The sequence below is a fragment of the Nicotiana sylvestris genome, chromosome 6, assembly GCF_000393655.2.
Source record: "Nicotiana sylvestris chromosome 6, ASM39365v2, whole genome shotgun sequence".
NCBI lineage: Eukaryota > Viridiplantae > Streptophyta > Magnoliopsida > Solanales > Solanaceae > Nicotiana > Nicotiana sylvestris.
In genome coordinates this window covers 39,177,525-39,203,010 of record NC_091062.1, presented here as the reverse complement: position 1 = coordinate 39,203,010, position 25,486 = coordinate 39,177,525, and the positions used below count along the sequence as shown (strand labels likewise).

The following is a 25,486-nucleotide window of genomic DNA, read 5'->3' as shown; positions in this document are numbered from 1 at the left end:
ACCAACCACACACCTCGAATCCCATCCCACCTTCTCGAATCTTCATTTGAAGATTCGAGTCAAAACTCGATCTACCCCGATCTGCCCTAAATTCATACCAGGCAGTCCCCGGACCCCCCTCGTGACCAAACCATGCTTGGTTTGGTCCGAATCTGACCAGGGAAGCACGAATCCCGGATCTAATTTTTGAAACTTTAAAGGTCCTCGTCGATGGTCCGTGTCTTGTTCAAACCAAAAGATTAAGGTCTAATGGACCTTAATCGAAGTGTTTCTCATCTGAGAAACACTTCGATTAAAGCCCGTTCAACCTTAAGAAAGGTCTGTCCGAATCCGAGTTAAGGCTTTTGATTTTTCGAGATTTGAGGTGGGTTTTACTTTTCTTTGCTTATTTCTGTTAGTCCATGTTTGTTTTAAAGGTCTGTTCATGTTTTGTTTGTGTCCCTGAATTTTATCAACTGTGCCCTGCCCACTTTGCCTGAACCTCTGTTGTTTGATTGAGTCTTTCTATTTGTTCTGATAATGTGTATGTAACTGTCGTGCAATTAGCTGATTTTCAAATTTGAACTGACTGATTGATTTCTCTAATACCACTTTGTTTAGTCAGTATAATTCAAATCATGTGTCGATACTATTAAATGTCTGATTTTTGGCTACGATTGTGCATGTTATGATTCATATAGTCGAGTCGACATATATCGTCAATTAGTTTTAGTTGTCCGAACAATAACAAATCGACTTACTTCTGCTAAGCATTTGTTTGAATCAATTAGGAACTGAGTTGGTTTACTTATAGTTGTTAATTTGAATCAGAAATGTAAAAGGAATGTTTTGTTTAAGTTCTGAATTGGAGGTCATATGCACTTGTGCACAGCATGTGCCTTTGTGCACCACAGGTGCATTTGTGCACAGCCTGGTTCCTGCATAAAGGGCTTTTGATTTAAAAATGGTTTGACAGCATATGCTGTCAGATATATCCTGCTGCCCATATTCTGCTTTAAGTTTCAGAAGTAATAAACATTACTAAAAAGTTTAAGCCTGCCAAGGGAATGTCATGGGTTTTAATACTTAAATAGCTAAGTGGAAACTGAAAAGAAGATGGCACATGGGAGGGGTGTTCTTTTGGTCTAACAGGCTGTTAAAGGGCTGAGGTTTAGGCTTATAAAAGAAAGGAGACAGACATAAGAAGGGAGGGGATAATAGATAGAGAGAGAGGGAATTGTGAAGAAAAAAGATAGAGACAGAGGGAATTGTTAAGAAAAGAGGAGATCAGACATAAGAGGGAGAGGAGAGAGCTGAAATACATACATATAGAACATATAGAAGACAGAGATAGGGGAGGAATACATCTGATATTAGGGAACACACATAGGGAACTCAGACTGGACTGGGGTTGGGATTTTCAGAACAGATAGAGAGAGGTTAAGAGATAGAAAGCGTACAGTCAACAATCAGAAACTGTTTCATCCTATTGTTGTTTGGGTTTCATTTGTTCAATCTGTTCAATCAATGCTGATTCTTTGAAGTTCCAATTGAGTCTACTAGTCGAGTGTTTTCATTGGTTTACTACTGGTTTTGGTCTGCCTGGAGTTCTGATTCTACTCCACTGTGTGCTGTTGTCATTTGGCCACTCTTTCTATCGACTATAGTTGTATTCTTGCACTCGAGCCTGTTCTGCTGTGTTGTTTTGTTTGCTGATGTTCTGCTTTCTGCTGCTGCTGACCCCTTTGCTTCCACTTCTTCTTTGCATTTCAGTATTCAGCATTCAGGTACACATTTCAAGTCCCATGTTGGTGTAAACTGTAACAGTTCGAAAGCATGAAATGAAAGGAGTTTGAAGAAGTTTAAATGTCTGTTTGTAATGCTCATGGTCTATTGATTTCTTTGTATAAATTGATTAGTGTGTAATTCAATAGCAAAAAAAATCTAGTTAGTTAACACTTAACTGAGTTTTAGCCTCTTGTATCTTAGTTTATAGTTGTTTGTTGATATGAGTTAAGTAATGGTACAGTACGTAGAACGTACAAACATTTGACATAGTGACTGACCGGATTCCTGTTTAGCTATAATGATATGCATAGGATAGAATACTCCCACCTTACACAATGATGTTCTGTTTTATTTTAGTTTCTTTCATCAGGACCCGCTAGGCAGTATATAGGAGCACGTTCGAACCCCCAGTGGTAATAATGCCTAGTGGGTTAATTCCCTTAATCTAGCCTAAATGAGTCTAGTTTGAATTCAATTCAAGAGATGTTTTGGATATAAGCATAGCATTTTGTCATGTAATTTCTTTGTCAAATTAGAACATTTCTCATAAAGTATGACGTTTTTTTTACTTTATAAACAATTAATCAGAAATTGATAAGAATTAGGCCCAAAGCATATACTTGAATTGACATGTATCTTCCTTCTTCTATTTTAGACTGAACATAGTAAAGATGTAGTCACTGCAGGTTTATCCTTTTAAATAAAATGAGACGAGCCTCGACAAACAAAATGCACAAGCTGCGGGGCCCTCTAAATGTATATATTAAAATACTTAGAATTCGGGACAGGCCGTTTAGCGAATTTTACGGCCTTCCCAAAATAACAATACGCTAGTTGCTTTAGGCGCACCTTTAATAATTTAACCTTCTTAAACACGGGTGCACATTGATGTGACCCAAATTCAAATCTCAACGGAGTCGAAATGTGTTAACAACTACGGGTGCATTGATTGTGACGTGGTTCGAGATGCATTTTCACGACGTTGCAATTCTATAAAAATAAATGATAATAATAAAAGCGGTTTAAACTTAATAAAAGCACATAAGTCACAACATGTATTTAAATCAGATATTTAGCCATTATAACAATTTAAGCGACCGTGCTAGAACCACGGGATTCGAGGGTGCCTAACACCTTCCCTCGGGTCAACAGAATTCCTTACTTAGAATTTCTGGTTCGCAGACTTCATTTGGAAAAGTCGAAAATTTCCTCGATTTGGGATTCAAGATAAACCGGTGACTTGGGACACCAAAAGCCAAACCTTTCCCAAGTGGCGACTCTGAATTAAATAAATAATCTCATTTCGAATATTGTCACTTAAATTGGAAAAACTCCCTCGCGCATTTTAACCCTTCGGGGCCGGGCGCGCAAAAAGGAGGTGTGACAGTCAGTGAAACTAAAGGTGATCCACTTTAGCATACTTAAGGGACTAAATATGCTCAGGGTTATATTTGAGGGACTAAAATAGACCTACCCTCAAAGATAAAGGACAATATTGGTCAAAAACTCCAAATTGGAAGCCTCATAAAAAAATTTACCCTTTAAACTTTTAAAATAGTACTAATAAGTTTCAAAAAAAGAAATTTTTAAATTTGATGTCAAGTCAAATTAGTCACATAAATTGAAAAGGAGAGAATATATTCTAGTCATTTAAAATTGTCGGTCACCTCTCAATTAATATATCAAATTTTAGCTGATTACTACTTTTGGATTTTTAAATGCTTACAAAATTCTCCAACTTGTATTAGTTTTATATTATTAATAAATTATTTTGTGTTAAAAAATGTAGTTCAAAGTAACAATATAAAATAAGAAGATAAGTGATAGAATAGAGAAGAAGAGATAAATTTCTTGTTTCATCAAGTGTTCAAGTGTGTCTTATATCACATTTCATACATCTATTTATCCTGTTACATAGAAGGTTATAAAAGGATTGTCTTAAACATGACATTAACAATCGAAATCATGAGGGAAGATCATGGGGAGGGGTTACGAAGGTGTGGGAGTTACAATCATAATAGTTATGAGTAGTGGGAGTTACATCTTGGGTGAAAGTAGTGGACATCCACAATAACTATAGGTTTTATAACACTCTCCCTTGGATGTTATATGCCTCGTTAAAATCTTACTAAAAAAAACCATGTGGGAAAAATCTTAGTGAAGAAAAAAGATTACACATATCTATAATACGCTTTATTTGCTGCCTCATTAAAAACTTACCAGGAAAACCCAATGGGACAAAACTTAGGCTAAGGGGAAAAGAGTACATCACGTATCTTACTCCCCCGAATGAAAATATCACTTTATTTCTCGAAGATGACGCATTCCAATCTTCTCTCTCAACTCCTCAAATGTTGAAGTTGATAATGCCTTAGTGAACAGATCATCCAAATTTTCATATGAACGAATCTGTTGAACATTAATTTCATCATTTTGTTGAAGATCATGCGTGAAAAAAAACTTTGGTGAAATATGCTTTGTTCCGTCTCCTTTGATGTATCCTCCTTTCAGTTGAGCAATGCAATGAGAATTGTCTTCATATAGTGTAGTTGAATTGTCTTTTTTCATAAGAAAAACACATATTTCCTGAATATGTTGAGTCATTGACCTCAACCAAACACATTTCCGACTAGCTTCATGAATAGCTATTATCAACATGATTTGAAGATGTGACAGCTATTGTTTGTTTCATTGAGCGCCATGATATAGTTGTACCTCCATATGTAAACAAATAGCTTGTTTGAGATTGGGCTTCATATGGATCAGATAAATAACCTGCATCGGCATAGCCAATCATTTCTGATTGAATCCATTAGAATAAAGCAATCCAATATCTAGAGTTCCCCGAAGATATCTAAATATATGCTTAACACCATTCCAATGTCTTCTTGTTGGGGATAAACTGAATCTTGCTAATAAGCTTACTGCAAAAGCAATATTTGGTCGGGTATTGTTAGCAAGATACATCAGTGCCCCAGTTGCACTAGGATATGGAGTTTCATCATCAATGAGTTCTTCGTCATTTCTTGAGGCCGAAATAGATCTTTATTTATGTCAAGCGATCTCACAACCATTGGGGTACTCAACGGATATGCATTATCTATGTAAAATCGCTTTAAAAACTTTTTAGTGTATGTTGATTATGGACAAAAATTCCATTTGTTACATGCTCAATTTGTAGGCCAAGATAAAATTTTATTTTACCAAGATCTTTCATTTCAAATTCTTTCTTCAAATACTCTACAACCTTTGGAAGCTCTTTAGAAGTGCCAATGATATTCGTGTCATCAACATACACAACTATGATGACAATTCAGATCCAGACCTCTTAATAAAGACACAACGACAAATAGGGTCATTTTTGTACCCTTCCTTTAACAAATACTCGCTAAGGCGATTGCACATCTTCCCTGATTGCTTCAATCCGTATAAGGATTTCTGAAGCATCATTGAACAAGTTTTTCTTGAATTTTTATGTGCTTCGGGAACTTTAAATCATTCAGGGATTTTCATAAAAATTTCATCGTCCAGTGAACGATATAAGCAGGTTGTGACAACATCCGTCAACCGCATATCAAGCTTTTCATTCCTGAAAGTAATTGCATCTACCACAGGAGAATATATCTCCATATAATCAATGTAAGGCCTTTGCGAAAACCCTTGTGCCACAAGTCGTGCTTTATATCTTACGGTTTCACCTTTTCTCATTTCGTTTTTGCACAAAAACCCATTTGTACCCCACTGGCTTGACACCTTCAGGCGTTCGGACTGTTTGTCCGAAAACTTCACATTTTTTGAGTGAAGCCAATTCCGCTTGACTTGTGTTTTTCCATTTTTGCCAGTCATTTCTCTGTGTACATTCATCGACAAATTTTGGCTCAAGATCCTCATATTGTTGCATTGATTCAATTGCAACATTATATGCAAAACTGTTATCAATAACAACGTTCTTTCGGTTTCACATTTTTCCCGTAGAGACATAGCTTATTAATAGAGAGACTTCATGGTAACTGGTTGGCCTTAAGCACACAAGTGATGTTGTATTACCGATGCAGGCTACTCTCCTTACAATAGTATCCACATCACAACTTGACTGCTCAAAAATACTTTGCTTTCGTTCTATCCATATAGCATGAGTAATTTCTGCGTACAACATCCTAAACACCTGAGTTGATTGTGATTTTCTCTTAGAATTTTGTATACTCTATTGCAACTGTTGGTTCAATGTTGAGTATAGACAAGACTGTTGCTTCATCCATGTCAGGATCCAGCTCCATACACTTTGTGCATAGTCACATGCAACAAATAAGCGATCTCTAGTTTCTTCATGAATCTGACAGAGTGCACATACATAGGTTTCATAGAAAGACCTAAAAAGACCCCATATATGTGTAGTCTATCAGTAGTGACAAGTTTAGCTTGTAACTGCAACCACATTACGAATTGAGTTTGAGATTAGCAGTATTACTCAGGGCAGACCCACATTGATTCAAGGGGATTTAATTGAACTTGCTTTGTAACTTTTTTTTCCCACTATTTTTATACTGAAGTTACGAAACAAACTTCTTCTTTTTTTGGTTGAAAAGATAAGCATATTATAGATACTTAAACATGTACATAAGAGTTTGTGGGATGCATATATTGCATCAGATGAGCACAACTATAACTAGCTACATTAGTTACTATATCACTATTACTACTAACAACATCACTACTACTGATACTACTAGTAATTAACATAGAGCTTGATTTAAGTAGTCTTCTTCGTAGTATTCCTTCCTGATCCTGCTGGTAAAAGGGTTTGACAAAAGGAGGAGGACTTGAAAAAAGTACACAACGAGCCTCCACATTTACTGCTCAATGCTTAGCTAGACAGTCTGCAACATAGTTTTGTTCTCTGAAGATGCTTTGTATTTTTGGATCATCCAGCTGATGGAGTAATAACCTACAATCATTGATTAAATTAGTATATTTGATAGTAGGTGTGGTAAGCATACCAAGGATTGTAGTTGCATTTGTTTCAATAATCAGTGGTGTGAATTGGTGTTGAACAGCTAATTTTAGCCCCATTATAAGTGCTAGCAATTATGTCTGAACACTGGATCCATGTTGTGCGCGTCTTGCAAACCCTATAATCCATTTGCATTGATGATTCCTAAAACACCCACCTATACCACAGTTATTTTGAGTGATGGATGTTGAACCGTCTATATTTAACTTGAAACCCTGGCCATCAGGTAGATGCCATTTAATATAGAAGGACAATAGTGAAGTATTACTTTTCGTAGGATTTGTGAGGTAATAAAATTCAACAGCTTGTTTGTAGAGCAAAGTAACACTTGATTTAAGATGCTTATGATCAAAGAAGTTTTTGTTTCTTATAGACCATAACTGCCACAAAGAAAAAGGTAAAATTATGGAAAAATGAATGCAGTTATAGGATGGCAAACACTACTTATGTATGAAAGTGTGCCACCAAGATGAACGATTAGTAGTTACTAGACCAACCATATGAGTAATATTTACCTTAAGAGCAGCCCAAAGTGCAGTAGCATTATGACATTCCATAAAAATATGATGTATTATTTAGGAACCAGGTGACATTGTGAACACAAAGATGAATTGATAATTTGTAACCTATGTAAATATGCAGCTGTAGGAAGCCTGTCATGACATATTAACCATACAAAGAAGGAAATTTTGGGTGTTATTTTGAGTTTCCAAATCCATTTGTAGTTTATGACCTCATTTGTTATGGAATGATTAAGGGCATGTGCAAGAGTATAATACATAGATTTAACAGAGAACAACCCATTCGGTGTAATTGCCCAATAAAGTTGGTCATAATTTACGGGCACCATTGGCATATAAGTATCCGTAATTGGAACTTCTAAAGGAGGAGGTAATACAAAAGGCAAAAGATGTAAGTGCCACTGATGATTAAAATAGTAAGCAGACACTCTTTTGCTGTCCTCACCTTTGGGTGGGGGTCCATATATATAATTACGAACTAGAGAATTATGAGCTATCCATGGTTCAGTCCAGAAATTTACGTGTTTACCATCAGTCAGGTTCCATTTATAACCTAATCTACAATTAGACCAACCCTTAAGAATGTTTGTCCAAGTTCTTGAAACATTCATTTTACTTAAATTAGAAGGCCTAAGATAACTGTGTAGTAATACTTGTGCCCATAGCTGAGTAGGGTTTTGAAACAGCCTCCAAGCAAGACTAGAATGCAAAGCTTGATTTTTAATACTGAGATTTTGGATGCCCAATCCCCCTTGATCTAAAGGTTGTGTAACCATGGACCATTTAATAAGATGTAATTTTTTCTTATGAGGAGTAGTTCCCCAGAGAAAATTCCTTTGGTATCTATTAAGGGAGGAAATAATATACGAAGGCAGGGTGATATATTGCATTAGGTGGTTAGGAAGGTTATTCAAAGTTGATCTTATTAGGGTTTGCCTTCCTGCTTTTGTTAAAAAGTGGGTTTTCCATCCTGCTAACTTAGATTTGAAAGTGTCAATTAGGATTTGTAATCTCCTTTAGTGGGTCTTGAATTAAAAATAGGAAACCCTAAATACTTACCAAAGTGTGTGCCCTCACTTATATGAAAATTGTGTTGTATTGCAACTTTCATATTAGCAGGACAATTCCTAGAGAAGAAAATCCGTGATTTCTCAAAGTTAATAGTTTGCCCCGAATGATGAGTAAATTGATTGATGGTATTAACTATGGATTGGCATGAAGTAGATGTAATTTTTGAGATCAAAATAATATCATCTGCGAAGAAAAGATGAGATAATTGAGGTCCTCTTCTACCTATTGAAATGGGATGCCAAATATGATAATCAACTTCAGAGTTTATTTTTCGTGACAGCATCTCTAAACATAAAATAAAAATATAAGGTGATAGAGGATCGCGTTGTCTAATACCTCGTGTAGGTGTGAAATAGTCAGTAGGTGTACCATTTATTAGAATAGCTGTAGAAGTAGTGGTAATAAAAGACATTATTAATTTAACAAAAGTTGGAGGAAAATTTAGATTTTGTAATGTGTTATAAATGAAAGACCATTCCAGCTTATCAAAAGCCTTTTCAAGATCCAGCTTAAGCAGCATATTAGAATTTTTACCCTTCATTCTATGGAACCTAGAGATAATTTCTTGTATAATAATTGCATTATCAGTTGCTCGTCTATTTTTCTGAAAACTGGATTGAGTCGGATGGATAAGATGTTCCAGAACTGGTTTTATTCTATTAACAATAATTTTTGTAATAATCTTATAGATAGTATTACAAAGGCTAATAGATCTGAATTGTGATATAGTTGAAGCATTCTTGTTTTTAGGAATTAAGCAAATAAAAGTTGTATTTATAGAAGGGTCAATCTGATGGTCCAAGAAAACCTTATGACAAAAATAGTTGACAGAATTTCCTACGATATGCCAATATTTCTGATAAAATAGAGGATGTAATCCGTCTGGGCCAGGTGCCTTAAGGGGTTGAAACGAATTTATGGCATTTAAAATTTCAGAATCTTGTAAAGGAGTTATTAAACTAGTTTGCTCAGTTGAGGTTAATATATTAAAAGGGTGTATGAAAGAGGAATGAGTGGAATTGGTTTTTTGAGTAGGGAAGAGATGACTATAGTAATTAGTAATGTCATCTCTAATTTTTTAAGGGTCAGTAATCCAATTTCCTCCTAAGTTTTGAAGAGCAGTTATACGATTATGGCTACGTCGATTTAAAGTTGTTTGGTCGAAACAAACTTCAGTTAAGTAAAAAGCCATTGAACCCTCTTGAACAAAGGATGCCTTGGTCGGATGGTTTAAGATAGTTCAACGTATTCAGTTGGTTGTGTATTCGATTTCTTATGCTAAATCAAAGATAGCCAATATTAAATACTAATTACTACCAATATCGTACACCACTGTAACATTTTGTCTTAGTAATTCATTAAAATAATTATTCCGTAATTTTTACTTTTTTCAAGTTCAAGAATGGAGCCATGGTTTTATATTTTTTCATTTTTAAATGTAAAAATATTGATTTTTGTTTTTTATCCTTCATATTTTGTTCTATCCAAACTTGACAGTCTTTAGATATGAAATTTCCATATCGCTTCGTCTTCTTCCTTTTATTGTTTATTTTAAATTAGTTTCTTTTCATCGTTTTGGAACTCTTTTATTGTAGACGGTAAAAATAGGGCCTGCCCTTTTTTATGATTAATCGAAACCAGAGCGTGACAAGCGACCCCATGTCGTACCGGACCGTGGCATGGAGTTAGGTTGCCAAGCTCGTGACTCAAGGATCGATCGAGATCGAGATCAGCCAAGATCGAGATCGAGCAGGATAGAGTTCGAGCAATATCGAGGAAGGCTTACCGAGCCAAATAACGGAAAGCCAAAATATCCGCAATCGGGCGAGGATCGCAGCGGAAATCTCGGCACGTATCAAGAAGAAGCCGATTAATTAGCTAATCATGTGATTTCTTACTGTATTTAGAATTTTATTAAAGGTAGCTAGGACTCCCCTACTATATAAAGGGGGTCTGATCATTTGTAAAGGACATCATATTCACGTTACATAAAGCAATATACCATCTTCTTAAGCTCTCAATACTCTGTTATTCTGTTCATACTTTCCAGTGTAATATTCATTCGAGGGTGATCTAAGCTCGAGGGTCAAAGCAATACATCTCTTTGGTATGCTTTATTTCTATTTTTATTTAATTTCAATATCTATTTACGTTTTCTCTCAGTTTGTGCCAAGTGAAATCACGTATCCTTAAAACTACAGTATAAATTAATTGTTATCCGTTTTAGGGTAAACAGTTTGGCGTCTACTGTGGGGCCAAGGATAATAATGATTGCCTAGTACAATTTTTCGTAACACACACTATTTTATGCTTGTTCTTTGAAGTGTCTTTGATTACATGACTAAAAATTGTCAAACTCTCTGTCAGCACCTCAACACATTGATAATGATCTCAGCCACCACGACGAAAATGAAAACATTGCACCAGGAAACGTTGTACCCTCATTGGCCTCGATGGAGTTCCGGCTGTAGATCCGATCGACGTCAGTTCACATGTAGCCATCAATGGAAATTTGACTGTCTATCCCAAAAGCAACGTTCGTGGGGGTACCCGATCAGCTACTCAGAATGCACATGGCGGTGAAGATGGCGAAATTAGCCTATGGGTAATCTTCGAAATGTTGCAAGCCCAATAGGCAGCAATAGCTCAGCTCCAAAATCAGAACCACACGCCAAACAGGGTTGAACTTGAGCCATCCCAAGAAATTGTACACAGAGTCGAATCATCTACGAGAAAATCGAATGAGAAGGAATCGAAGACCAATCCTGCTATTATAAAGAAGCTCGAAGTGCTGATAAAGCAAATCGAGACAGGGAAAAAGAAGATTGAGGAAAATGATAAGAAGGTGGAAACCTATAACTCCAGGGTCGATCAAATCCCGGGGGCACTCCCGATATTAAAAGGACTAGATTCTAAAAAGTTTGTACAAAAACCTTTTCCCCCAAGTGCGGATCCGAAGCCAATCCCCAAGAAGTTCCATATGCCCGAGATTCCTAAGTATAATGGGACGACTGATCCAAACGAACACATCACCTAATACACATGAGTCATCAAGGTAAATGACTTGGAAGATGACGAGATTGAATTCGTATTGCTAAAGAAATTCGGAGAGACTCTATCGAAGAGTGCTATGATATAGTATCATAATTTACCACCTAATTCTATTGACTCGTTTGTTATGCTTGTAGATTCTTTTGTAAAGGCACAGACCAGAGCCATTAAGGTAGAAACAAGAAAGTCGGGCCTTTTCAAGGTAAGGCATAAAGACAACGAGATGCTCAGAGAATTTGTATCTCGATTCCAAATGGAACGAATGGATTTGCCGCCAGTCGCCGACGATTGGGCAGTTCAAGCTTTCATTCAAGGTCTCAATGTTCGGAGTTCCATAGCTTCACAACAGTTGAAGCGGAATTTGATCGAATATACAACTGTCACTTGAGCCGATGTACATAATCGGTATCAGTCAAAGATCTGGGTCGAGGATGATCAATTGAGGGCTCTTTCTATGTCTGTTTATCCTAACAGGCCTGTGGATAGAATCAAGAGGAACATCGATCGAGAACCAAGGTCGAATAGAGATTGATATTAAATGTATCATGGAGACCGTAAAGGCAACGAATCTAGGAAAAACCCTGCACATAATGAGAGGAGGAATGATCGAGGACAAAGTTCATGGGGACTCAAGAGCAAGAGTGGTTTCGACATAGATGCCGAGCTGAAAGGGGCACCACGATTATCAGAATATAACTTCAATGTAGATGCATCCGCCATCGTATCAGCCATCGGACGTATCAAAGCTACTAGATGGCCTCGACTTCTATAGACTGATCCAGCCCAAAGAAATCCCAATCAAGTGTGAAAGTATCACGGTACCCATGGCCATAAAACAGAAGATTGTAGACAGTTAAGGTAGGAAGTAGCCCGCTTGTTCAACGAGGGGCATCTTCGAGAATTCTTAAGCGAAACGGGCCAAGAATCACTTCAAAAATAGATATTCAAACAGATAGAACGATCAAGAAGAACACTACATATGATTTACATGATCGTTGGAGGGGTTGATATTCCTCAAGGACCAGTATTAAAACGCACCAAGGCGTCGATCATAAGGGAGAAGCGAACTCGGATTACGTACCAGAAGGAACCTTGTCTTTCAATGATGAGGATACAGACGGGATCGTACAACCCCACAACGACGCACTGGTAATATCTGTACTTAATGAATAAGACTCAAGTTAAACGTGTTTTAATTGATCTAGGTAACTCGGCCAACATTATCCGATGAGGGTCGTAGAACAGCTTGGCCTACAGGATCAAGTTGTGCCCGTGGCCCAAGTACTAAACGGCTTCAATATGGCATGTGAAACCACCAAATGCGAGATAACTTTGCAAGTAAACGTGGCTAGGACCATCCAAGAAACTAAATTCCATGTGATCGAGGGCGATATGAGGTATAATGCCCTATTCGGGAGACCGTGGATCCATAACATGAGGGCAGTACCCTTGACCCTTCACTAGGTTCTGAAGTTCCCAGCGCCAGAGGGAGTTAAAACGGTCTACGGGGAACAACCCTCCACCAAAGAAATGTTTGCAGTTGACGAAGTGATACCAATATCGGCAATTTCGTCAACAAAAGGGTCAGATTCAAAGGAAAATTAGGAGGCTAAATAGCAACCACAAACATCAGCCTCAACCCAATCGGAGAAGCAGGGGATTAATGACTATGGGGTCCCTCGATCTTTCATAGTCCCCGATGATTCCGACGCTACCAAGTCGACGGCCAAAGAGTTAGAGAAAATCACGTTGACTGAACATCAGCCCGAACAAAAGGTATACCTGGGCACGGGGCTAGCCCCCGAGCTTAGTGGAAAACTTATTCAACTCCTTAAAACTAACATGAATTTCTTTGCTTGGTCCCATCTAAATATGGCAGGGATTCCACCGGAAATCACCACTCATAAACTAAGCGTAGATCCAAAGTTCCATCTGGTGAAGCAAAAAAGAGGACCCCAGTCCGAGGTCAAACATGTTATCATCAAAGCTGAGGTAACCAAACTTCTTAAAATAGAGTCAATTCAGGAAGTAAAGTATCCCGAGTGGTTAGAGAACGTAGTAGTAGTACCCAAGAAGGGAATAAACTTAGAATGTGTGTAGATTATAAAGACCTAAATAAAGCATGCCCCACTGATTCTTTTCCTTTGTCTAATATCGATCGCATGATTGATGCCACGACCGACCACGAGATCCTTAGTTTTCTCGATGCCTACTCCGGGTACAACCAAATATAGATGAACTTGAAAGACCAGGAAAAGACCTCGTTTATCACTAAGTACGGTGCCTACTGCTATAATATAATGCCATTTGGACTAAAAAATGCTGGTGCAACTTATCAATGCCTAGTAAATCGGATGTTCGAAGAACAAATAGGAAAGTCAATGGAGGTTTATATTGATGGCATGTTGGTTAAGTCCCTACGAGCAGAGGACCATTTGAAGCATTTGCAGGAAACGTTCGATATATTGAAAAGATACAACATGAAGCTCAATCCAGAAAAATGTGCATTTTGGGTCTTAGTCAAGTTTTTCGCCTTCATGGTATCCAATCGAGGAATCGAGATCAACCCCGACAAAATCAAAGCTATCGAGGACATCACGGTGGTAGACAATGTAAAGGTCGTGCAGAGGTTAACGTGGTGCATAGCCGCTCTGGGGCAATTCATCTCGAGATCCTCTGATAAGAGCCATTGATTCTTTTCGTTGCTGAAGAAAAAGAATAACTTCACATGGACCTCGGAATGCCAACATGCCTTGGATGAGCTTAAACGATACTTATCGAACTTGCCACTGCTTCACACGCCGAGGACAGATGAGCAACTTTACTTGTATCTGGCAGTATCAAAGATAGCAGTAAGTGGAGTCCTGGTCCCTTAGAACAAGGTACGCAATTCCCTATCTATTATTTTAGTCGGACCTTAGGAGAGGCCGAAACTAGATATCCTCATCTAGAAAAATTAGCGCTCGCTTTGATAATTGCCTCTAGGAAGCTAAAACCATACTTTCAATGTCATTCCATTTGTGTTGTGACGGCTTATCCTCTTCGAAATATTTTGCATAAGCCCGAACTTTCTGGACGATTGGCCAAATGGGCCATAGAAATCAGCGGGCACGATATTGAGTATCAACCCCGAACATCTATCAAGTCTCAGATCTTGGCAGACTTCGTGGATGACTTTACACCTGCCTTAGTATGCGAGGTCGAAAGAGAACTATTAGTTAATTCGGTTACATCCTCGGGAATCTGGACCCTCTTTACGGATGGTTCTTCAAACGTAAAAGGGTCCGGGCTCGGCATCGTGTTAAAACCATCCACAGGTAACATAGGTAGACAATTTATTAAAACTGTAAAATTGACTAACAACGAGACCAAATATGACGCCATGATTGCAGGTCTCGAACTAGCCAAAAGCTTGGGAGCAAAGGTGATCGAAGTCAAATATGACTCACTCCTCGTGGTGAATCAGGTTAAGGGAACCTTTGAAGTTCAAGAGGAATGAATGCAAAGATACTTGGATAAGATACAAGTAACTCTACGCCAATCCAAGTAATAGACTTTGCAACATGTACCTCGAAATCAAAATAGCGAAGTTGATGCCCTCGCAAACCTAGGGTCATCGGTTGAAGACAACAAACTCAGTTCGGGAGCTGTCGTAGAACTCATGAGTTCAATGATCGAAGAAGGCCACGCCAAGATAAACTCCACAAGCTTGACCTGAGACTGGAGAAACAAATACATAGAGTATTTGAAGAACATAAAACTTTTCTCAGATCCAAAGGAATCGAGGGCCCTATGCACGAAGGCAGCCGATTTAGCCAGTCCGAAGATGGAGCCTTACTCAGAAGGATGATTGATGGTCCGATATCAATATGTCTAGAACCGGGAGATACCGAGTATGTTTTGAGAGAAGTCCACGAAGGCACATGCGGGAACTACTGAAGCGCCGAATAACTAGTTCGAAAGGTCATCAGAGTCGGGTATTACTGGGTCGATATAGAAAAAGATGTTAAGGAGTTTGTGCAAAAATAGTGATAAGTGTTAAAGACATGCTCCAATGATAAGGTATTCCAACCTTTGTGAATATAAGCAATAAAACAAAGGAAAAATTTTAGAGCCGAAAAGGGTGAAAAGCCTTGTATATGTACATAAAAACTTTTTACAAAGGCCAAATCGGCCAAATACGAAATACAAAGGCCTAAAGGCCACTTTTACCTCGGGTTCGAGAGATCATTCTCAATCAACTAGAAAGCTTATGGGCTACCTTAAATTGAGTTCGAACAAATCTTCACTCTGGAACTACGGTCTATCTTAATTCGAGTTCGAACACTCGCTCAGGGATTGTCGATCAAAAATGGTCGAGGGCAGTACTTATTATCGATCCCTCCCATCTGAACCTTAGACCTTTGAATACAACATCATAATTTTATAACAACATCATAATTTTATGCTAAGGTGTTCTGATCTTCAAATCAAAAAGACAACAGACTCAAAAGAGATGAAAGGGAAAAAGTTTTATATATTCATCAAAAACTTTTTACAAGGGCAACACGATCCGATGAAAATTCTTTACAAAGGTCGAAGTGGCCTCAACAGAAACTCAAATACTATTTAAAATCCTAAGTGGCCTGGTCATCTTCGGGAGAGACATCTCCACCATCGGTATCTTCTCTACTTCCGAATTCACTCAAGCTTCCAGATTCATCATCATCATCATCGGGGTAAGCTAATTTTCTAGCTTCAACTTCGAGCTCTTTGGCATTCTCAATCTCGGTTGTGAGGTCAAAGCCCCGAGCATGGATTTCTTCAAGGGTCTCCCTTCGAGATTGACATTTGGCATGCTCGACAACCCCCTCTGCTTGAACCTGAGCAGCCTCGAAAACCTCCTTTGCTCGAATCTGAGTGGCCTCGGCAACCTCCTTTGCTCGAATCTGAGCGGCTTCAACATCGGCCTGGTAAATGGCCACCACTGCATCAGCATCAGCCTTGGCTGCCTTAACTTCAGATTTGGCCGCTTCAAGCTTAGCGACCAGGTTCTCCCAAGCAGAAACTACTGAACCCAACTGGGACTAGAGCCCCTCGATTTTCTTGGCATGCACCAAGATTTCGTCTTTCATTCCTCGGATCTGGTTTTCAGCTGAGGCCAGTTGGGCCCGAGCAGTCTCTTTTTCTGAGGAGGTGATCCATTTTCTCCTTCCATCCTTCGGCCTCAATTTTTAGTACATATGCTTCTTCAAGATTTTGTTGGACCTGCGGGTTCTTACCACGCCCGAATCGCTGTCACTAACTTCAAATATTCTTTTTACCTGCTCGACTAGTTCGGCGTGATATTTCTTAGCCATTTATAGCTAAGCACGGAGGCCTTTAGCTTCCCCTTCTCTTTTCTCACTGAGAAGCTTGAAGGCATCATTTTCCTCAATAAGCCCTCGGATCTCGGCCTCATACTGGCTCAGCTCCCCTCGGAAGCGGAGGAAAACCTCATGATAAAGCGCCAAAGCCTACAAACATAGAAAAGGAAGTTATATAAAGGGAGAAAAGTTTAAGTACGAAAATTGACATCGATAGGGAAATCTGGGATTACCCGGTTTAGAGCATGTTGGGCTTCGTTGAAAAGATAAGGTGTTTCCACCTCATCCATCTTGGCTTGATCTTCTTCGGTGACCAAGCATCTGAGATAGCTAGCCACCCCCATGGGAGGAGAAAGCACCCGGGCATCCTCCAGGACCGAGATGATAATTGATCGCTTATGCCCGGGATCGACGCTAGGGGCTGAGAACTGATTAGTCAGTTTAAAGATCGATGAGGCTTCATTCGAGCTCTTCCTCGATATTTCCAAGTCACCCAGACTGGTGACATCTTCCACTCTAACAAAGTAACTACGAAAAGGGTCTTCTGCTCCATGGACCCCTTCACCATGGCAAGTCTCCATCGCCTGAGCGTCTTTGATCATCGAATCAGTAAACAAAGGCAATGAAGGGGAATCTCTGATCTCTATCGCCCCAAGCAAATATTTTAGGGCGCCTCCTTCATCTAGGGGGGGGGGGGCTCAGACATGGTTTCTACATCAGAATCCACCACCTCCTCGATAGCCTTCTCACTTCGAGAGGAAGTGACTTCAGCTTTTTCCGACTCAGGAACTTCGGCTAAGGTTCCCCCTCGGGCTTATCAGGTCGAGGCAGGACAGCTTCAGCTCCCATCGACTCGGGGAATTTTTTGAGCATCAACGCCAGCCCATGCTCGGGCCACCAACCCGATTTCTTCTTTATATTCCTCAGACTAATCTAGTAGCCGACAGACTGAGTCCATTGATAGAGGGATGGCATTTCCCTTGGGTTTACATGTTTGCCTCTTTTTGGGCATCTTTTCATCTGACTTCGTGGAACTCGGAGCCCCTCTCCTCTTCTTCTCTTTCTTCTACTTCGGAGCAGATGATTGGGGAAGGATCTCTTCATCACCAGATGGGGGCCTCATTGCCACGCCCTTCCCAAGACCTGCAAAAGAAATATAAGTAAGATCGAAGGAAATTTAAACTGTAGTCAAATTGTTAAGTCATAAAGGAAAATTTACCATGGTTTCGGGCCTCCCATCGACCCTTCGATAGATCGCGCCATGCGGTCTCGACATGCCTTCTTCGACACCAAGCCCCTTACCTAGTCCTCGAGTCGGGGAACCGCACCCAGCATCCAGTCAATAACTACATCGAAAAGCACTGATATGAAAGGAGGAAAAACGAAGACAAAAACAAAAATAGAGGACGAAGTTATACTTACGCTTCATATTCTATTTCTCAGGAAATGGCATGCTCTCAGCCAAGATCAAATCCGAGGTCTTCACTCGAACAAAATTGACCCGGGGCATCCCCGGTCTTTGTCCTCATCTATGCTCGAGAAAGGTGTCTTGGTGCCCCGATGGTGAAGCTTTATTTGTCCTCCTCGATATAGTCAAGAGATATACAAGCGTATGAGGTGGTCGAGGTTGAAGAGACACCCGTCGATTTTGCTCACAAAGAAGCGAAGCAATATCACTATCCTTTAGAAAGAGGGGTGAATCTGACCTAACATCACCTCGTACTTCTTGTAAAAGTCTACAATAACCGGATCTAAAGGATCCACCATGAAAGGGTAAGTGTAAACCCTTCCACATGGGTGGTGGTTGATTCTTCGGGAGCAGGCACCACCACATGCTTTTTGTCCCAGTTGCATTCTTTCTTAACTTAGGAGAGGAGATCTTCGGTGATCGTGCATATATACCTCGACATTGGCTCGCATCGAACCGGAACCGAGGGGTCTTTTCAACCTTGAAGTCGGAATCGATGATGCACCCTCCGTAAAGAACTCTTCAGGGCATGGCTCAGTCGCTGGTTGCTCGCCGGCCGGCGGGGACGAGGAAACAGCTTCCTTTTGCAGAACAATTTTTTAAGTCTTAGCCACTTACTTTTGCAAATGAATAAGGATGGAAACTGAGAAGAAATTCTTGGTGTTTTGTGATGAAACATGTGAAGAAACACCAGAGATCTAAAAATTCAAAAGCTTTTAGGAAGACAGAGGATTTTGAAGATTAGAGCATGGAAGATAAAGTAAAGTTTGGGCAAAAGAAGAAAGATACATTTATAGGTTGAAGACGACAGTTAAGAACCGATAGTGGCCGACAACAACTGACAGGCATTTAATGCCTCAATACTCGAACTGACGGGACGTTTCAGTATCCACTTGTCGCTAACGTCATGGTCGGATTCGTCGCTTACGTCATGAGGTATCGAGGTGAAGTTCGAGAGCTCAAATCATTTCTTGTCATTACTCTCCAAAAAAATGAGGGGATTATTTGTATACGGCCAAAATCGGGCCTGCCCTTTTTATGATTAAGACCAGGACGTGACAGGCCGAGTTTCGACCCATGTCGTACCGGACCGTGGCATGGAGTTAGGTTGCCAAGCTCGTAACTCAAGGATCGATTGAGATCGAGATCATTCAAGACCGAGATCGAGCGGGATAGAGTTCGAGCAAGATCGAGGAATGCTTACCGAGCCAAATAACGGAAAGCCAAAGTATCCGCAACCGGGCAAGGATCACGGCAGAAATCTCGGCACGTATTAAGAAGAGGCCTATTAATTAGCTAATCATGTGATATCTTATTGTATTTAGAATTATATTAAAGGTAGAATTCCCCTACTATATAAAGGGGTCTGATCATTTGTAAAGGACATCATATTCACCTTACATAAAGCAATATACCATCTTCTTAAGCTCTCAATACTCTGTTATTCTGTTCATACTTTCCAGTGTAATATTCGTTCGAGGGCGATCTAAGCTCGAGGGTCAAAGCTATACATCTCTTTTGCAAAGGTAAAGTTATAGATCTATTGTTAACATTTTGGTAAAGTTATAAATTATTTTAAGAACTGTGACTTTGAAACAAAATATAGAGTAGCGGACAAAAAAACTACTGTCGATTTCCACTGAGAATTTCAGATGTGTTTGAACCCGCTTATATATATAAAGTTCTGGGATCTGTCACTGATATAAGTTATAACTGAACAAAAAGCATTTCTACTTGACTCTAGTATAGGATAGTCACCAAGAAGCTGCAAATATATTTATCTAATAATGCTCTGTCTCTCCTTGAAAATTTGTTGCACCTGCTCTAGCGTAATTCTTATCTCTAAAGAGGGTGTTTGGATTGCCTTATAAAAAGTAGCTTTTAAGCTAATAGCCAAAAGCCATAAATTGGTAATACTCAACTTTTGGCATCCGACTAGCTTTGTTGAGGTATGGAGATAGTATCTAACTGATTGCCTCATAGAGTATAGTACTATTTTTAGTAAAACATATACATAGTCCCAAAGGAAGTTATACTTTTTCCGAAAACAATTATTACATCTCCATTGAAAACAACAGGAGTTACGTAACCTTTCTAAAGCTTAATGTGTATGATTTAAGTCGTTAAATCTCATAAACAATATTCTACACTAAAAAAGTAGATAGAAATAACGACTGCGACTCGTCATTATCCACTTCAGTCATATTCTTAACAATTATTATTCTCTCCGTTTCAATTTAGACGAGCTAGTTTGACTCGATACGGAGTTTAAAAAAAAATATTTTTGAAACTTGTTGTTTTAAAAGCTTAAGAGGTAAAAGCTTTGTGGGACCATGATATTTTTGTGGTTATAAAAGCTTCTCATTAACGGTAAAATGAAGAGTTTAAATTTGAATTATTTTCAAATTTAAAAACGTGTCATTTATTTTAGAGCAGACTAAGGTTGTTATATGGTGCGGGCCCGGGCCTAAATGGGCCGGGCCAAATGGTCCCGGGCTCTGGTGGGCCGGGCTGAAGCGGTCCCGGGCTTAATGGTCATGGAGGATGGACTAAGTGGGCTGGGCCCATGGGCCGAAACGGGCATAAGTGTTCCGGACTATTTTTTTTTGAATTTTTTTTATCTAAGGTAATTTCTTGTAAATTATATTATATAATTGTGACTTAAATCTTCTAATTCAAATTTAAACACAAAAAAATTGTAAAGAAATATTCAAGGGAATGCCTTATAATTTTTATTATTACGACATTAACAAAAAATAGCAATATCTTTCTTAGTCTTCCTCCCCCAATGGAATGAGTACAACAAGGTGCTAATACCACCATTAAAAGAAAAAAAACTAATGAAGATGTGCCAAAATACAAGTTACATATTAGTCTACATATTATCTCTAACAAATTTCATAAATCCTTCAAGGTTCGGAGGAATTTCTGTTGATGGTGGCGGAAAAGAAGCTTGTTCATCACCACTCCGGGCGAAGCAGCATCCTCCGCAGGTTCCACTAGCATTTCTTCATAAGCTTCGTCTATCTCCGGTTGTGATTCAGCAAGTTCAAAATTTCTTCTTTCCGAATGGATCCAATCTCTGAAGAGTACTGATTTTTCCAAGCTCTCCCTCATAGATGCTCTATGATCACCGATTTGAAGTCTCGCTTGACTGAAAGTGCTCTCCGATGCCACTGTTGAAGCTTGAATACTTAAAATATCTCGAGCCATCCTTGAAAGAACCGGATAGTATTTTTCTTTGTCCTTCCACCATTCCAAAACATTAAAGGAGCCATCGGGATTCTCTGATTCAAGTCTCTGCAACAAATAAACTTGAAGCTCATTTAGTTGTGAACTATCACTAATATTATCATCTTGAGAACCCCTGAACCCTGTCCAAGAACTAAGCGCTTTTAGGCCCGCAGTTCTTTTAGATGATTGCGAACTAGATGAAGTAAGAGTTGGAACATTTGGTCTAGCATGATCTAAAGCAAGTTGATAAGGAAAAAATATTTTTTAAACTTATCTTTCATAGAATCAATAGCAAGTTGATAAATTACCCCACCCTCTAAAAATTGAGTAAACAAATTTGCAAGTTCTGCAATATAAACTAAACAGTTAGAAATAGTAGGATAATATTGCCCAGATAATTCATTTGTAGCAACATAAAATTATTCTAAAAATTCTACAAGAATTTTAATATTAGTCCAATCCTGATTTGTAGGGTGCTCATCATCATCATCATCACCACCAACACGAGCATTAAACGTTGCGTTTAATGGGTTTCTATATTCATATGCAACAACTAAATTTTCATACATGTAATTCCATCTAATCCGACAAGATTTAGGAACCTTTCTTTCTCTAAGGCCAAATTCATCACATTTTTTAAAATATTCTCTAAGTCTACTTCTACGGTTTGAATAAAAAAGTCAATTAAGAGTCATTTTAACCTTTTCAATTTCAACATTTAAAATTTCCATACCATCACCGACGATTAAATGGTAAATATGACAAATACATCTAACATGAAAAATATTACTAAATGCAGGATTTAGTGTAGTTGTAAGCAAGCCTATAGCATTAGTGTTACTAAAAGCATTATCCATTAAAACTGACATTATTTTATCTCTAATGCAAAAATATCTACAAATATCTGCAACTGTACCTGTGTAACGTGAATTAATTATTCTATAAGCAATAATGTGCTTTTGCATTATCCATTCCTCATCAATCCAATGAGTGGTAATAAGAAGATAATCACAGTCATTACCACTTCTACCAATATAAGTAGTAATAGTAACGCAACAATTTATATGAGTAAATGAATAGCGCAAATATTATTCATATTCATGTTTATATTTATAAATATCGCTCTTTACGGTTGTGCGAGGCCAACCTTTATAAGCAGGATTAAAAACTCTTCTAATATAATACACAAAGTGAGGGTTAGAAGGAAAACTATAGGGTAAGCACATAACAGTTCCTATTTTTGCCAATTCTTCACGATCTTTATTTGGATCGTAATATAAAATGCTACCGATAACAGTGTTAGTTCCCGGTTGAACTAGATTTGACCCGGTACTAGGGTTAAGTGATCGAGTCCAACCCTGCACTACTATTGAGTAGCGAGAGAGGTCGAAGCAGCTTTTACCCGATTAAGGTCGGGATCGATTTCCTCAAGGAGCTAGATATTGGAGTCGGGTGTCTATCTAAAGCGGAGTTGCATATTTGCTCTTAATTGCACTTCTACACATTTTTGGTTTTGATTATGATTCTAATTTTATAAAACTACAATGCTCAATTAAACTAAAATAAGCTAAGGTTAAACTATTGCGAGTTGTTCAAATGATTAAAAGGCACTAGGGTAGTGACTTTCGACTAGGTGGTCAATTGACGGATTCTTGAGTCTAAAGCTAGATTTCCACATTTGGGGAGTATGATATAACCATTGCACGATTCTACTCACTCTATACCTCTCGGTAGTTCGAAAGATTTTGCTCAAATTGACTTTCTCAAGACCAATTAGGTATGCAAATTTGCACAAGCAATCAAGGTTCAAGTCGGGTATTACTATCTCTAGGTTTAACCCTTTAATTGGAGCTATCAATCTCTTGAGTACGCCCCAATTCCTTGCTGGACTAATTTCATAGACTTAGGCTCTCTTTCTCAAGAAGAGCCAAAGTCTACTAAGCATAAACTAGTGTTTGCCACCACCAATTCACAATTAAAATCCTAAATTAGCCCAAATATCAAACACCTATAGACAATCAAGCATCAAAACAAAATACCCATCAATTACCCATACTAGGGTTGAGCCACAACCCTAGCTTATAGGACTCATAATTAGAGAAGAAAACAAGGAAATATATGAAGAGAAATTCATAATAATTAATTGCTAAATTAAACTTGAAGATTCAATGTTGAAATCACGCTAAAATTACTCGAAATAGCTAAAAGAACGAAGTCACGAGCGCAACTCCCTGCAGGGCTAGTGCAGACCGCACAAAAACGAGTGCGGTCGCACTAAGGCTCAGAATTTGAATAATCAGCTCTCTAGACTTGGGCAATGCGGACCGCACAAAATCGAGTGCGGCCGCGGTGGCTTCCATTGCGGTCCGCACAAAAAGGATCGCGGACTGCATTAAGCTTCAACCTTCAGAACACCACTTCACTGAACCTTGGCTCCGCGGACCGCACTAAATTGAGTGCGGCCGTAATGAACCCAATGCGGACCGCACAAAAACCCCTTGCGGCTGCATTGCCTGTGGGCCTGAAAAGCACCCTCTCTGAACTTTACTTGTGCGGACCACACAGAATGGTGTGCGGCCGCACTGGCCTTGTTTGACTGAGCTTTGTCTTGTCTTGGTACTTGTGCAAGTTTCACTCCTTTTTGAGTTGGTTCTTGACATCTTGTCACCTTGTTGGTTAAACCTGCAATCAAGCACAACTTGTGAGCCTTTGGGACTATTTTGTATACATTTCTAATCAAAACTTGAGCATGAAGGAGTGTAAAATGCATCATATTCCCTAGTTATCAACTCCCCCAAACTTAAGCTTTTGCTTGTCCTCAAGCAAACAAAATAAGACACACCCCTTAAGAGAAAATCCAAGAAAATTCAGTTGTCGTAAAGTGACCTCATCTAGCATCAAATTAGACTAACAATTGCCCTCAATACAAATGAATCATTAACAATATTTGCTCTTTTAAACACCATGGATTAAGTGCGACACAAGAGCATCAAGGGTTGACTCAACACATCAAAGAACTCTTTCTATTACTTTGGTCATTGTGGAACCCAAACTCATACATCCTCAACTCTCCCTAAGCAAACCTCACCTTTGAGATAGTGGCACTTAGAACGAGGTTAATGGAAACTCACTCATCTCTCTCAAGGAAAAGTCACAAGTTCGGCTCTAAGTACCATATGCTTGCCCCTTATGTGAGTCACCCCTAATGTAAGCTTCATTCAACTCAAGATCATATAGGGCTTTTGTGGAGACATAGTGAAGGCTTTTGGTTCAGGGTAGAAAATGTTTGGTCTAAGTAGGTTCCATCTTCCCTTAAGCACTTCTTTTGTTTCATTTTGGCATACATTCACTTGGCTTTTTAAGTCATTTCACTTCTTTCTAAGGGGTTAGAGAGACACACTGTCACTCTTTCTTGTTCATTTCAAATCTTTTCTCCTTTCTCAACTTTCCACACCTTTCATTCTTTGCTTTTCTTGAATCCCTTTATTCATTTCTATATTGAACATTCTTTTTGTCTTTTTGCTTTTCTTTCTTTTTCATTGCTTTTCCTTTTCTTTATTTTGTGCCTTTTTACCACTTTGTTGCAATCCTCGTCTCTCCCCCAAACTTATACTTTTGTCATGTGCTAAGGAAAGATCGGGTGCCAAGAGAGGGTATCTTTTAGAACGGGTAAAGGCTTGTATTATGGTTCTTGAGGGAAAAAAGTCTAAGGCTTAAAAGGGTTGACTAGGAATTTTATCATTGTTAGGCTATGAAAGTGTTCAAGCTATCATTTGGATCAAGAAGAGCCTATAATCATGTTTCAAGTTAGAATTCACTTAGGATTTCGCCTCAACAAACATTCAGGGCAAGTTCTAGACCAATGGCTCGGGACTTGGACTTGCAATGCAAATTTCTCACCACACAAGCTATGGGATTGCTAAAGACACAGAGTCGGGAGCCCACAACAACCTTATATAAGATTTGAGCACACAATGGTTCTGAAAAACCACTTGATGATTATCGGCCAACACAAGAG

At 38.8% G+C, this 25,486-nt stretch overlaps 1 protein-coding gene across 1 annotated transcript; it reads right to left on the bottom strand.

Moving 5' to 3' along the window:
• Nucleotides 1-16,037: 16,037 nt before the first annotated feature.
• LOC138870509 (uncharacterized) lies at nt 16,038-16,760 on the bottom strand. The gene is made up of 2 exons (XM_070148318.1): nt 16,725-16,760; nt 16,038-16,487 (listed from the first exon to the last, which is right to left on the bottom strand). The coding sequence occupies exons 1-2, from the start codon at nt 16,758-16,760 to the stop codon at nt 16,038-16,040; spliced, it is 486 nt and encodes a 161-aa protein (XP_070004419.1).
• Nucleotides 16,761-25,486: the final 8,726 nt, after the last annotated feature.